At 37.6% G+C, this 15,915-nt stretch overlaps 1 protein-coding gene across 1 annotated transcript in view; it reads left to right on the top strand.

Annotated features, from left to right (window-relative positions):
* The first annotated feature begins 1,031 nt into the window (after positions 1-1,031).
* The window catches only part of LOC117382953 (RING finger protein 122-like), a 22,376-nt gene continuing 7,492 nt past the window's right edge, over positions 1,032-15,915 (top strand). Inside the window, exons 1-5 of the mRNA XM_033980198.2 lie at positions 1,032-1,662; positions 8,779-8,932; positions 11,814-11,853; positions 11,949-11,990; positions 14,564-14,646. Coding sequence (XP_033836089.2) covers positions 8,811-8,932; positions 11,814-11,853; positions 11,949-11,990; positions 14,564-14,646 — 287 coding nt within the window. The 5' untranslated portion in view covers positions 1,032-1,662; positions 8,779-8,810. The remainder of the gene's footprint in view (positions 1,663-8,778; positions 8,933-11,813; positions 11,854-11,948; positions 11,991-14,563; positions 14,647-15,915) is intronic.

Genomic DNA, 15,915 nt, shown 5'->3' with positions numbered 1-15,915 from the left:
GAAGAGAGAGGGAGAAAGAGAGAGAAAAGGTAGTGGAGAGTGATAGGAGAGAGAAAGGGTGAGAGAGAATGGAGGGAAGGAGAGGGAGAGGGAAAGGAAGAGAGAGAAAGATAAGAGGGACAGAGAGAGAGGCTGATAGAGAGAGAGCGATAGGACAGGAGAAAGAGAGAGAAAGATAAGAGGGACAGACAGAGAGAGAGAGAGAGAGCGTGCGATAGGACAGGAGAAAGAGAGAAAGAAAGTGAGACGGGAGAAGAGTGAAGGAAAGAGGAGGGGATAAAGTTCAAAGAGGGAGAAAGGGAGAGAGGATAGAGAGAAAGTGGGCAAGTGAGAGCAGAGAGAGACAGCTTGGGTGGAGAGAAAGAGGAGAGTAAAAGAGCAAAAGAACTGACAGAGGGGAGGGTAGAAATTTCAAAGTTGGAGAGGAAAAGATGGAGAGGAGAGAGGGTGAGAAATAGGAGGGACAGAGTAGAGACAGAAAGGAAGAGAAAGGGGTGAGAGAGTGGAGAGTAAAGAGAGAGCGAAAGAAAGGAGCAGATAGAGAGAGGGGTGAGTGGGAGAGAGGAGGGGAGAAAGTGCAAAGATAGAGAGAAGGAAGGAGAGTGAAAAAATGTGGGGGAAAGAAAAGATAGAAAGAGGGATAGAGAGCAAGAGAGAGATCAAGTGAGAATAGAGATAAAGTAACAAGAGAAAAAGAAAGAAAGAGAGGGTAGGAAAGGTAAGAAAGAGGAGAGGAAAGCAAGGGTCAGGGATAGGGACAGAGAGATGGGTGAGAGAGAGGAGAGGAGAAAGTACACAGAGGTGTGGAGGAAAAGAGAGAGGAGAGAGTGACAAGAGGGAGAAAGAAAGTAGAAAAAGAAAGAGAGGAAAATGGGAGGGAGAATAAAGAGAAAGCTAGAGGGAGCAAAAGAGCAGTGAGAGAGAAGAGAGAGGTAAGAGGAAGGAGAGAAAGAGAGCGAATGAGCGAGCAGGGGAAGATAGGAGAGAGAGTCACATGACCAGGATCTGTTTACAAACTGCAGGCTGTGAAGTGCAGTGGGAACATTAGACGAAGGACGAGCGGCACAGAGCAACTACCACTACTACTGCTACCACGAGAGGAGCCAGAAAAACATTTCAAACTCAAATTTAAACAGAATATTTTCAGAAAACCAATTTACCAACACTTTAACAACGACCTACACAGATGAAGGATGGTTTAATGATCCTGATATGTGAAAATTATCAAGATTTATGGACTAAACAACGGGTTTTGGAGACAAGAAACTCTACCTGGAGGTTTTAAAACGCAAGATACAAGCAAGAGTGTAACTTGAATTCATTATATTATCAGATTGGATTTACTTTTTGCACTTTTATTAATTGTAACTGGATTTTTTCTGAAGATATTTGGAAGATTTCTGCACTTTTTCACAAAAACTAAACACTTAACTTTGATTTTAAAACTACTGGGAAATCTTCCAAGGAGTAAATAATATTTTTTTCAGTGGCAACATGTAAGAATTCAATGACTGCGTTGACTAAGACTGAAAACCACTTTGGAAAGTTAAGGATTTCCAAATTGAATAGCTTCAAAATATGTTATAATTTGGAAGTCATGAGCAAGTTTCCCAAGTTTGTCAAGTTTTGCAGCTGGACATAATTGGGATTTAGTTTTCATAGGTAAGTATCTGTTTTAAACTCTGTTCTATTCAAAATTAGGGTGGTCAAAAGTATTGAAAATCAGATACTAATTGTTACTAAAACCATTATTGAAAATAGTTACTCTATTTAACAAATGTCAATACTGAAAAAACTCAAACATTATTTATTCTCATAAACAAAATTTGACCTTAATAGAACAGTTTTAGAGTAATATTAAACTTTATCAACACCAGAATAGAACCTAAACAAAGCACTATTATTCTGTGCTGAAAATTACATTCTATTGTCCAAGTGTTTTTTTTGTTTTGTTTTTTTTTCATAGTGGTATCAAAATTGGTATTGAGTATCAAACTTTTTCCCCCAGTATTGAAATTGAGTTTGAAGTTTTAGTATCGTTACAACTAGGGCTGTGCCAGATATCAAAAGATCGATGGACCGTGATCTAAACTTGGGTCAATCTCGATGATGCGGAAAGTGCGTTTTAATCGTCAGGTCTACAGTCAATCCTGTAGCAGCAAGAGCATGTGGTGATGAAGAGAAAAACTCTGAATCAGGACCACTGTGCATCTCTTTATGTCTGACGTGTTCTTGCATTTCACAGCTTTTGGCTTAAATCTGCCCCATTTTGAGTAGAAGTGCAGGGTCTCCTTCCGTCTGCCTCTGTGTGCGTGGTGCCGTCTGCTCCTCTCCCTCTACCACTCTCTGATCCAGCAGTAGCTCTCCTCTCTCCTCTGGTGCAACAGCTGTTTTCTCATCATTTATGAGTGAAACTTAAAGCAGACCTATTACGCAAAATAGACTTTTTAGAGCCATTTAGTTGCCCGAAGTTCTATTTGGAATGATTTGTGCATGTTTGTTCTTTTATTGCCAATCAATCCCCGACATTCGCCCAGTGCTCTGTACTTGCTTCGTTCTCCAATTTTATTTTCTTAATGGGCAACGCAGTTATTTTGGTACAAATGGGGGGAAAAATCCATGATCTGCAGCTGTCCATCGGAGGTTCTGACTGTTTGTTCTGATGGTGTTTACAGTGACGTCAGATTCCATTGGGCACCACAGTTTAGTAATGCGGAAGTCAACAGGCTTGTTTCTTTTATTAAGTCGTTTTAGATGAATATTACATGTTAAAATGTTAAACTTATAGCATAATGAGCTGCGGGTGTCAACGATTATAGCAGACACAAGCATAAAAGATCTTCTTTAAGACCTAATTTAGTTCACGGATATTACATGTGTTTCTACTTATAAAATATAATATGTTGCATTGTATTGTCTTGTATTGTCTTGTAAATTAATATAACTCATTCCAAACTTTAAATGTGGATTTCCCCGTAATTACTGGTCAACATATCAACATAGGACAACACCTGTCTATGTTTTCAATAAGATCGAACATCAAATAGAAAATCGAGATCAATCAATGGGGGGAAAAAAATCATCTTTTTTTTCCATATCGCCCAGTCCTAGTGACCCTGTTTTACATTCTTTGTTGCCTAAGCCGGAGCATTTCATCTTAAAATATCCAAACTTGTCAGAGCAGGACTTAAGTGGTGCGTTCACATTTTAGAGACACAGTGTTTAGACTCACTGCTGGTTTGGTGCCTGTGAAAATATAAAGCTGCTTAACTTTTATTTACTTTAACTCATGGTGTTAAAGTAAATAGTCTTATTCAAACTATACCAATATTTAATCATACATAAAATATACCACTGGATTGTATATAAATAATATACTACTACTACTAACCTACTATATTATGGCCATGATGGCCTCAACTATTACTAGTTCTTTGACAAGTACTTTTACAGTACTACTATTTTTACACCACCTACTACTACTACCACTAATATTAATACAACTAGCCAACTTCTTCTTCAGCTTATACTACTACTAATACTACTATTACGACTAATACTACTACTACAAGCCTACTATCCAATTGCCACTTGAAAATCCAGTCATTTCGAAAATATTTATTCTTGGCATTTTACAGAAATGTTTTGTTTGCTGTCCTCCAAACTACAAAAGCCACATTTCAAACCAGCATTTACTCAGAGATACTCAAACACTCAGAATGAGTCTATATTTACTTTTCCTTTTTTTCTTGTTTAGAAATTCTGAAAGTTCGCACAACATTGTCAAGCATATATCTTTAACTCAAAAGTTTTCTTCCAAATTGTAGCCAGAAAAAATTACTTAAAACTGCACTATGTAACTTTTACAGTGGAGGGTGTGCAGCCTGCTTATTTCCATAGGGACGTTATTGCTTTGCCTTACAGGTCAGATCTGTGGAGAAGCAACTCCACTCACGGTAGAAATGCATGTTTCAACGTATTTTTGAGCAATAACGACTCCTGTGATTGAGTAAATGTAGGATAGAAATGTTTAATGCCATACTGTAGAATATTATAGGCAACGCATCTCCATGGAGACAGTTAGGTGGCGAACCCCCCACCAGAGATGTTACATAGTGCACCTTTAAAGTACACTGTTGTCCTCATTGGGAAATTTGTCTTCTCCATATTACACCATGTAGTAGTAGTAGTAGTAGTAGTAGTAATAATAGTAGCAGTAGTAGTAGTAGTACATTAGGCAAAATTAGAATGTATAGAGAATATCATTTATAAATAAATATCAATAAACTATTAAAAATTACCTCAAAAACAAAACTAATTATCTAGTTTAATTTCTTAAACCAGTGCATGTAGTGATATTCTTTGCACTTTTCTGGTTATTTTTATGGATCATTCACTTTTTGCGCCATACTTACTGCAAAACCTCAGCCAAGACATTTACAGGACACATTTTGGTACATTCCTGATGAATTGTTTAAATATTGTCTGAATACAATTAACAAAATGATGCAATGTCAAGGTGATCATCTTTGTTAATATCACCCACCCCTAACCCGCAGTAGTAGTATTTTCCCTGGTTTCTCTTGGTCCCTCGTTCATTTGCTCAGCGCTGAAGCTCTATCAATGATTCACAGACTTCACTAAGATTACTGCTGCATCTGTCTCACATTCACTGTAGTGTACACCAGCTTCTAACCTCAACACCAGAAAACAGAACAGAAACAGTGAGCAATGTACTGTATGCCAGTGCTATGACCAGGTAAAAAACTTAGTATGTAGATTTAAACAATGTTTTTCTTATTATTACTTTGGTGGGATAGTATCTGTGGTACCTATTTATTTATCATAGTTTTACATCAGTTAAGTGGCAGTTTGTGGGGAAAAAGTACAAGTTGCAGTTACAGTTGAGAAGAAAAGTACAAAATACAGGAAGTATTTCTGGTTTCTAAAACAGAATCCTTCTACCTATGACACTTAATGAGCAAAGATGACATTTTTCTGGCAGTTTAAGCCTTGAAGCGACAAAATAAAGGTGTTGTTATCTATTGTTATTAATCTACCATAACTATTTTGCAATTTAGACTAAGTTCTGGCTTTTGTTAACTTTATGGTTGCTAGGTGACAGTTGATGTGTTAACTCTACATATGTCACATCTGCTGCCCATGTCCAACCAGGAAGTCACGTCATGAAAAATGTAAAAAGTATAAAAAGGTAGTGAGTAAAGTAATCTGTCATATGCACTTTAAATCTAAAAAAACACCTAGTAAGTTTTGTAACAACAGACCACCAAAACCATCAATTATTATGAAATATGAATTAAATAAGTTAAAACAGAGCAATATCCAAGTGTAATCCATGTGTGCAATAACAAAAAGTTGTAGTAATGAGATTCCATCCAAAACTGAACAGAAATCTGCCCATATAAATCAGGTCACAATGAAAGTAACATTTTTCAGGCAGTTTGAACCTTCATTGAATAAAATAAAGGTGTTGTGGACCAAACACTATTTAAAGAAGTAGAAGTGAGTTTGACCTTGCCCATTGCGTTTCGCTCCAGTCAAATGAAGCTCGTCGCATGTACCAGTTATAGGAGTTCCATATTGAAATTCCAAAAATGGAACCAAAGACCCAATCTTGAGCGAGGCTGTTGAAGGTAACGCCTCTTCACGCCCGCACCACTGGTTTAGCAGGGAGGTGACGCTATCAAACCTGTTGCTAACGCTAGCAGGAGTGACCTCGGGGAAAGAAGGCGCCTGATTTGTCTGTTATTAATTATCTTATCTTGAATTAGGGACAAAATAGCATAATCAAAACACCAGGATCTTTTAGAGCAAGTTAATATGAACATTTTAAGATGAGGTTCACTCCAGCAATGACAGAGGGAGGGGTGAAAATTTTTCAATGTAAAGTAGATTGGAGCAAGAGTTGATGGAGCTAGAAATGCAACCACGATCCCTTCCTATTTGGAACACGGCCGCTAGTGTGTTAGCGATGTCCATTTATATATACAGTCTATGGTGCAAACCCAGTTTTATATTGACTGAATAAGAGAGTGAATAGTTAGACAGATATTTGGGGAAACATAGAGCGGGGTGTGGTGTGCATTTTGACAATGCTCATAAACTGTACATCAAAGTGTCGTAAAGAGGCCTCTGAGTTTGACACTAAGGACAGTGAAGTGCTGAACATGTTGCCTGGCAAACACAGACTGATCTCTGTGTTTTTATACAGAGGGATATCAGGCTGGTCTCTATTCGCTCTGCCGCACCTTGACCCAAATCACATTTTTTTTATTCATCAGACACATGTGTAACATAGGAGCTCATTGGTCACTCATCATTTTGAATAAAATAAAATTTCTCTCACCTCAGATTAACAGAGTTTAGTGCTTCACTCTTTGATTCTGCAGAAATCGTTGTGTTTTTCAGTCCCCTGTGATAATTTTTACTTTCTTTTTTCATCGTAAGCAGCCATATTTGTTTTGATAAGGACAGACCATGCATGTCCCTGATTGACTAATAACAATCCAGACAAAGGGAAAACTTGAATGGAATGAGAAAAACGTTTTCTAAAAGCCCTAAGGCCTATGATATTAAAGTGCATATGATACGTTAGAGAAACCTTTTCACTCAAACATTTTAGTGTAATATGAGATATGAGATACAAAGAAGCTATTCCAGTGTTACTAACCATAATGGTTAAAACTTGTCTAAATTACACAATAGTTACGATTAGACTAAAACAAATAAATTACAACACCTTTATTTTGTTAAGCAACTTTGGCAAACTGCCACTTGACTGATGTTATACTATGATAAATATTGGCCGCAGGTACTATCCAAACAAACCTGGTAATAATTAGAAAAACATGAAAAGTTGTAATATGCACTTTAAGTCATTTTATCTATATGTTTATTGTGGCAGTGTAACCAAAGTCACATATATGTGCCTTTCCATACGTGTCTAATTGAAATCATGGGCAGTTTCTCGCTGTGGCATCTGAACAATGCACAAACACCATGTGAGTGTTCCTGCACAGACATGGCCCTCTCTGTTATTTCACTGTATAAATACTGCAGGACATAAATGTAATTACAGACAATAAGACATACCATTCACCCCATGCATTCTCACTGGTCTGAAGGGGAATGGCCCATATACACTGCCACAACATGTACTGCAATTTGTAATGTTTTGATTTCAGAATTCCTCACGTTATTTATTTCAACATATATTGCCTTAATGGTGTACTATGTAACTTTTCTGATGAAGGGTAAAGCATCTGCTTCTCTGTATGGAGATGTTCTCACTTTGTCTGGAATGTTCCACAGTATGTCATTAAAATGATCTGTCGTGTATTCAAATACAGGGGTTTTGCTATGCTAAAAATAGCTTGAAAAGATGCAATTTTACTGTGAGTGAGGGTCATCTCTCCAGTCTCCACAGATCTGACCTGTAACTTGGTCTGGTAGCACCTTGGGGATTAAGACTAGAGATGTCAGTATAGTATAGAGCCTTTTCCTTAATATCAAAATTTCTGTATAGTGACAAGACTATGCAGGACATTTTTTGGCAAAGCAATAACTTCTCGGAGACAGTTAACAGACCCTTTACCAGAAAAGCTATAGGACTACCTTTTAAAGAATCTTGTTTCTTATCTGTACAGTGGAAATGCATTGTGTGACAGGAACAGGGCAGCAGATGAGTCGTTCTTTGTGATCTCATACTTGTATAATCAATCCAAAACAAAAGAGCTTTAGTTTACACAGAGCAGAGAGGATCATGGGACAGCTGTATTTTGGCCACAAAGGGACAAACACAAAGCCATCAAAAATAAAACAAGACAGGAGTTATACAAAAAAAAAAAAATGCACATACAGACATAGGAATTGAGGATGCCGATCGAAACTCTATGAGAGATTTACTGTTTTTGAAAGAAATATCCAAACTTTTTGAATCAGCAAATGTTGAACTTTATCATTTGTTTTGGATTGGCTCCACAAACTTGTCATATTAATCTTAAGGTTTAAAGTCCTTTCAAGGGACAACAATCACATCTTTGGCGGTGAATAATGGCACCATTTTCTGAGGCTATTCAGGAAACAATGATTTCCAACCATCCATTTTCTTCCACTTTATCTGGGGCTGGGCCAAGGGGGCTGCAGTCTGAGCAGGGACCCCCAAACATCTCGCTCCCCAGACACTTCCTCCAGACTTTCCAGGGGGATACCGAGGCGTTCCCAGGCCAACTGAGAAACATACTCTCTCTAGCATGTCCTCACTCTGTCTCTAAGGGAGCACCCAGCCACCCTGCAGAGGAAACTCATTGTGACCAGCTCTTATCTTCTTCACCACAACAATCAGATACATTGACTGCATCACTGCAGAATCTGCACCAAGCTGAAAAAATATTTAACTTTTGTTTATATATACTGACAAACAAGATGTTAAACTTTGTGCCAGTTGGTGTTTCATGAAGATAGGCCCAGTAATTACAGATATTAACCATAAACCAGGTCAACTAATCTGCAACCGGACAGTTAAACTTTAAATTCCACTGTAGAATTATGACCTGTCTCCAGCTCAGTTTAAACTATGGGGAATCTACAATGTTGTGATGCCACATGAACGTAGACTATAGGAACTGTGACCCACTTTTAGCCCCAACCCTCAAAAGAGGATCCCTGGATTAGAATATAGATTATTTTGTTCGTTGTCTATCCTGTTTGGTCTGTAATAGTTCAAGAAAAAGAATGTGATTGTGAAATATCCTTCAGGTGAGAGTGGGGAGGCATCTGACATCTGAACAATGACTTCCAGTATGACCTTTGACGAGTTCCTTCATCTTCCTCTGAACGTTTACATCATCATCATTGGCATCGGGCTGTTTGTGCTGCTGCCCTGCCTTGTCTTCTGCTGCTGCTTCATCAGGTAACTACTGTATATACTGTAGCAACAGTATATACATAAAACCTATGTACACGGGAATCTATCAAGTAACTATTGTCAACTCTATTACCAAAGTGTAAAATCTATATAAAATAAATATATATTAAGTTGAATAAAATAAACTTACTTCTACTGAGGCTTCATCAACCCGTTATTACTGTATAAAATCTATACACAAGGAAATCTGACAACTGTCAACCATGTTACCAATGAATGAAGCCTACATAAAACCATCTACAGTCATCTCTGTAAACTTTAACGCAGGCTTATTATGCAAAATCAACTTTTCAGAAATTTTAATCATGTCATAGTCATTTACCCTCTCGGAAGTTGTATTTGGAGGGATTTGTGCAATCTAATTGCTTATTTTCAAGACACCATATTACCAATCACCGTTTTCACTGCCACCAGCATACGCTCACTGCTGTGTACTTATTTCGTTCTCCAATTTTATTTTCTTAATCAGTGATATGCAAAGGATACAGCAGCCTTGCATAGTCATTTTGGTACAAAAAAAAAAGCTGTACATCACACTCATTAGCATGTCATAGATTAGAACTATGTAGCAGTCTCAGGCACAGTGTGTTCTTTGATAAAATAAACTTACCACGTCTACTGCTGCTGTTTACCAATGTTGGGTATGTTACTCTGAAATTGTAATACCCTATAAATTACTAGTTAGAGTGATAAAAATGTAAAATATTACATTACAATATCACTGTACCAAAAATGTATTTTACTTAGTTTACGTAGTTACTTAAAGGCACATGAAGCAGTGGAATAAAATATTTCAGTTTAATTTCAATTGAGAGGAGAGAGTCAGAGATGCAGAAGTTACAGAAGGTGGAGCAGAAGATGAAGAAGAGATGGTTGAATGGAGCAGGGCAGAGGGTCAGATGGAGAAGAGGATGTGGAGGAGGGGTGTGGAAAAACCTTCTACCGGTTTGGTTGGTGATATGATTGTTATTGTATTGAAGCAGTGACAGAGAGGATCTGTCTTTACACAGTGGAGAGGGACAAGGCAAACAACCGGAGAGAGTGAAAGGCTTAAGGGATGAAAATGAAAAAGGACAGGAATGTTCCACAGTATAGCATTAAATATATCTACATAGAGACAAGCAGGTAACATAAAAATGTAAAAAAAAATGTACTGAATTAAGAGCACTGTATATATCTATCACCAAGTCTTATTATAGCAGTGCAAACTGTCAAAAGGTTTACTCAAGTAAGAGCACTATTACTATTACTGGGTCTGAAAACTACTCCAAGAAATACAGTTTTATTAAAACGTTTCCCTGACCTGCTTTTCCCCCATGTCTTAGAGAAAAATTTGTCTTGCCCCAATAGACATATATTGTATAAGCAGCTCTTGAGGTCAAAATAAGTCAGCAGCGTACTGTCTGCATCTAATTAGAAATACTGACACTCAGGAAGTGTACATTAGCTTGCTAGTTGTTAGCTTTATCATCACGGTAAAAAAATTGTGAAAAGCGCTTACAAACTCATTGTGGGGAATAATTAGGACGCTCTGAATAGATAAGGTAAGTGAGGAATAACTTTGGACCACTGCAAACCATTTAAAATCAGTTAGTTCTGTTTTCACATTTTTAAGAAAATCAGGTACAGCACCTTTCAATAGTGGGTCAAATGCTAAGTTTCAGGTTATAAGTCTCTCCTTTGGTCTAGTGTACCATTACAATAGTGCAGCCCATCTTTGACTGTGTAGACATGTAAAATACATTTAACGGGAGAGATCTGATGAGAGACAGAAGTATCACAGAGACAGGCTCCAACTTGAACCAGAGGAATTCTCCAGAGACTGAAGCTGGTTTTAAGTCGGGTTTTAACCTGTCATTTTAAACACATGGTCTTGAGCAATTTATAAGAACAAAATAATAATAATAATCTAATGTCATGGAACAATATTTATTGTGAAGAGGGCAGACTGGTCTGATATCATTTTTTTGCCAATATGATCAAAGATTTTTCTTGAAGTAAAGTTGCTAAGTCTGGTCTCCATACTTTCCATTGTGTCTCAAGCCTGGTCAAACCTGATCATGTAAGCAAATTATTTATTTATTTTTCTGTGATGAATGTAAAAACAGAGGAGCTCATTGTCACCTATCATTTACAAATAAAATCTTATTTTATCTCACCTCAGATCAATAGTTTAGTTTGGTGCTTCACTCATTGATTTTGCAGAAATCCCCAATGTTTTTCAGTGAATTTTTTTCCCTTTATTCTTTTTTAATTGGTAAATCCTTCTGTCCATTTGAAAATGACGAGATTCACCAGTTACCACACTCACATCTTTATAAAGTATTGGAGAAGTGTGTATTCTGAATCCCAGGCAAACTCTATGTAACTTTTCTTGTTTGGGGTCCACCACCTGCTTTCTCCAAGGAGCTGTTATTGTTTTATTGAATTAAATATACCTTGCATTTATTCAAGTACGGGTGTTTTTATTGCTCAGAAATACCTCATGTCACCTGCTTGTCTCCATGGATATAGATACGTTTAATGCCATATTGTGGGACATGGAGTAGGTTACAATCATAAATAACCAAAAAATTCTCTAATACAGTACAGTGGAAATGCTACTTTTTCCCCTGCGGACTCTTTGTGCTAACATTCCTCCAAAGGATTCTGAATTCCAACTTCAAAGAATTCTGATATAAAACGTGTTTAATAACAGCAGTTTCTTCATGCCACATTGAAACGACAAGGATCATGGGTTATGCAGTTCCCTACGCCTTTTCTGGTACTGCTGAACAAAACAATACCAGAGGAGGGAAGAATTCAAGATTGTAGCAAAATTGTATTTATGTATTTTTCTTTTTTCTTTTTTTTCTTTTTTTTACAGAGTGAGACGAGAAGCAGCACGGCAATATGTTTATAATAAGGTAAGAACGTTCACAACTATTTTTGAGTGTGCATGTCCTGAGTGTTACAGTGGTTATCTTCTTGTTTCTTAACCCTCTCTGTTTTTCATCCACAGGTTGTTTTGAAAGGAGCTGGGAAGAAAATGGGTCTACTTGGGGTAAGTTTTTAAATGTAACCTCTCTATACATAAGTTAGACTGACTTGAAATCAGTTTTATTTTTGATTCATTTCCTTTAACTAAAAGAGAATTTATGTTATAATGTTGTTTTCCTCTCAAAAACATACCTGGAGTTTAGTTTTATTTCATTCACACGAACCCTGCATATTTAGGTTGTTCTTCTCTCAAACAGAAAACACTCTGTTCCACCTTGTGATGTCATGTGATAATACAGGAAGTGCTCCACTGTGTTTTTAAACTCTATACACCTTCGCTAGAATCATTTAGATAATTTTAGCTCTGGAATTGATCATTTCTACTGAACAAAAGGTAAAAATTAGCTGTTAAATGGAAAACTACTGCTTCATGACATCACAAGGTGGAACAGGGCATTTTAAGCTTTGGAGATGCAGACAGAATAATTATTCAAACATGTGTGAATGAAACAAAACACAACTCCAGGTATGTTTATGATAATAGGTAACAACATTTTTACATGGCTTACGGGGGGAGAGGGGGAGATCAAACAGGAAGGAGAGACATGTAATTAGAAGAAGATGGAAAGAGAGAGAGGGAGAGAGACAGGAGGAGGGACCAGACAGATGGGAAGAGGAAGACATAGAGATTAAGAGATAAACTTGTTACTATAAAGACAGAGAGGAATGGGAAGCGAGAGGGAGAGAGTGACAGACAGACAACAGGAAGAAAGACAAGAGAAACAGGGCATCAGAACAACATCAACATGGAAAGAGAAAGAGAAAGAGGGGAAGGGAGACTTATCATTACAATATGTGTCATTAGAACTAGAAGGAGAGAGAGGGAGGAACCAGACAGAAAGGAAGAAGAGGAAAGAGTAAACATGTCATTATAAAAACATGGAGGCGCGAGCAAGGGAGCGAGGGGGGGGGGGGCAGATGACAGGAAGAAGGAAGAGAGGAACACGTCATTAGAACAACACGGAGAGAGAGAAAGAGGGAGGATGAGGAGGAGGGAGAGAGATGGAGGAATACCAGATGGATAGGAAGAAAGAGAAATGTGTCATTATAAAAACATGGAGGAGTGAGGGGGAGAGAGGAAGAGAGGAAGGAAGTAAAGAGATAGAATGTACCATAATAATACGGAAAGGAAGAGCGTGTGGAAGTGTGTGGTAACAACATGGAAAGAGTGTGATATCGAGAGATAGGGATGGAAAAAGAGAGACAGAGTCATTATAACAACATGGAGGAAAGAGAGAGGGGAGAGAATGAGAGTGGAGAAAAAGAGAAGGAGAGGGGGCAAAGATGTGAAAGTGAATGTGAAAGAGAAAGAGAGAAAGCTAGAGTGGTAGAGAGAGGGGAGAGGAAATAAAAAGATAGAGGATGGGATACTAGAAAGAGGAGGGGAAAGTAGAGGAGGGGAAAAAGAGAGGGAAGAGGGATACAAGAAGAGACAAAGAGAAAGAAGGGAAAGGCGAGCGAGAGTGAAGAGAGGGGAGAAAAAGAGCAGGTATGGAGAGAAGGATAGAGAGACAAGATATGCAAAGAGAGGGAGGTGCATAACGGAGGAAGAGAGAAGACAAGAGAGTGGATAGAGAGATAAGAGTTGAGATTGGGAGAGAATGAGAGAGAAGACGGATAGAGAGACAAGATAGGGGGAGAGGAAGAGAAATAGAAAGAGGAGAGAAGAAGAGAAAGAATGAGTAGAGGAAGAGGGAGAAGAAGAAAGAGACAGGACATATAAAAGTGCCATTTGGAGCCAGTCACTAAAGCTCAACTGTGGAATATTTAGCTGCTGTGTAATTATGTGGTGTTGAGTTTATATAAATGAAGCGAGTTAAAACACGTTCTTGTGTTGGGTGTGTTCAGAATGACTATAGCTATTTCTGATATTTTGAAACCAGTTGTTTTATGGCTTTACATCCAAACATACTGATTATGGATAAAATAATAGCAATTTTGTCACTCATGGAAACACAAGTGGTTGCATAGAATCACTTTACAACAGTTGAATTTTTCCACATAATGGTATTCGTTATCTCTCTAGCTTTTTGTTTCAATTTGAAGTGTTTATGTTGCAGGAAAAAAAAAGAAAAACTGTACTCACCTCTTCACAGATTTGACCTATAACTTATCCTGGTCGCTTCATCTTAAGATAGAGTTAGATAAGTTAAATGCCAAACTGTGGACCATTCCAGGCTAACAATGACATTTTCATTGAGATAAGAAGTTGGCTGATCCTCCACCGGAAAAGTTACATAGTGCACCTTTAAACTATAATGTAAAATGGTGATGTCAAAGCTAGCTTGAGTAATAGATAAGGCCTTTAACTCTCATTTGCTCCTGATATCTTTTGTGTTTGACTCCATGTGATTTTTACACTGTTATAAAACCATCTGTGAATAATAACAGTTTTGATAACACTCAAATCAGATTATTAGATTTCTGGAGTTGGAAGATTATTAAAATGACATGTAAATCTGCAATCTTGAAGGTTCAGAAATCAGATTATAATCAGATTTTGGTGTGCATGTGAATTTAGTCGCTGTACATGCCAGAGAAGTCATTTGGCGGCTGATTCCCTGTTTGTTTTTTCAGCAAACATGTGCTGTGTGTCTGGAGGAGTTTAGGACTAAGGATGAGCTTGGCGTGTGTCCCTGCTCCCACGCCTTCCACAAAAAGTACGTAATTGGAAACACAAAATATTAAATTAATCTAGTATTTTCCAAGGATAGATACAACAGTGTCGCATGTTCTGCATAGCCAGAGTTACAAGGATCACCATGTATACTGCTGCCTATATTGTACAAATAATGTGGCTGTTGAGAGATTTGCCTTTGCACTTCACCCACCCTTCAGTGCATCTGACATCCGCTTCTGAAGCTGTTCTAAAAGCTTTATTTATACTGACAGAGAAGACATTGAACTTGATGAAAGGTTTTGTTTTTCAGACCTAGTAATTAGAGATATTAACCATAAACCAGCTGAACAAATCTGTAATCTGACAGTTAAACAGCAAATTCCACCACAGTATTCTGACCGGTCTCCAGCTCAGTTTAAACTATAGGGATTGTACAAAGTTGTGATGTCATATGAAGGCAGCTCATTGTATAGTGGGCTACATACTCTGCTCTCCTCTGTGACACTTGTTCATCTTAGACTGTTGTTTGTTCATGGTTAAATCTGAGGAGATGTTTTGGTTTTGAGCACATTCTTAAACTGCAGCAGGTCCAGTCCTGTTCATGCTCCAGGCTCAGGCGTAACTCTGGAGCAATAACACACTTTTTACTTAACCCTTTACTGCAAACATGAGCTTAAAGTGCATATGACAGGGTTTCATGTTTTTATATTTACTACTATGCTTTGATGGGAAAGTACCTGTGGTAAATATTTATCATAGTTTTACTTCAGTTAAGTGATGGCTTGTGGAAAAAAGCTAAAAAGAAGTACAAAAATACAGGAAGTAGCTCTGAGTTCTAAAACAGAATACCTCTACCTTTGTCATCAACACTGAAAATTCCACCCACACAAGGATAATTTATACACAAGAAGTTAATTAATCTCCAGCTACCACATTTAGTATTACATTTTTTTGTACATTTTGGAATGTAATTTTCAACCCAAAATAATAATACTTTATTTTAAAGTGGACCTATTCTGCAAAATTGACTTTTTAGAGCATTTGACCATGTTATAGTTTCCCTTGTCATTTACCCTCTCAAAGTTGTATTTAGTGTGAGTCATGCAAGTTTGAGTAATCTTTATTCTAATGTATTCAAGACACCATTGCTCCAGTCTACCATCGTTTCACCTCCACTGGTACGCACCCACTGCTCTGTACTTACTTCCTTCTCCAATTTATTTTCTTAATTGGTGATACACGTGGGATTTGGCAGCATCATGTTGCAATTTCTACAGTTTTTTTTTTTTAATCTGTTGCTCGTTAGCGT

Source organism: Periophthalmus magnuspinnatus, chromosome 15, assembly GCF_009829125.3.
Source record: "Periophthalmus magnuspinnatus isolate fPerMag1 chromosome 15, fPerMag1.2.pri, whole genome shotgun sequence".
NCBI classification, from domain to species: Eukaryota; Metazoa; Chordata; class Actinopteri; order Gobiiformes; family Gobiidae; genus Periophthalmus; species Periophthalmus magnuspinnatus.
This window is presented reverse-complemented; position numbering and strand designations above follow the sequence as displayed.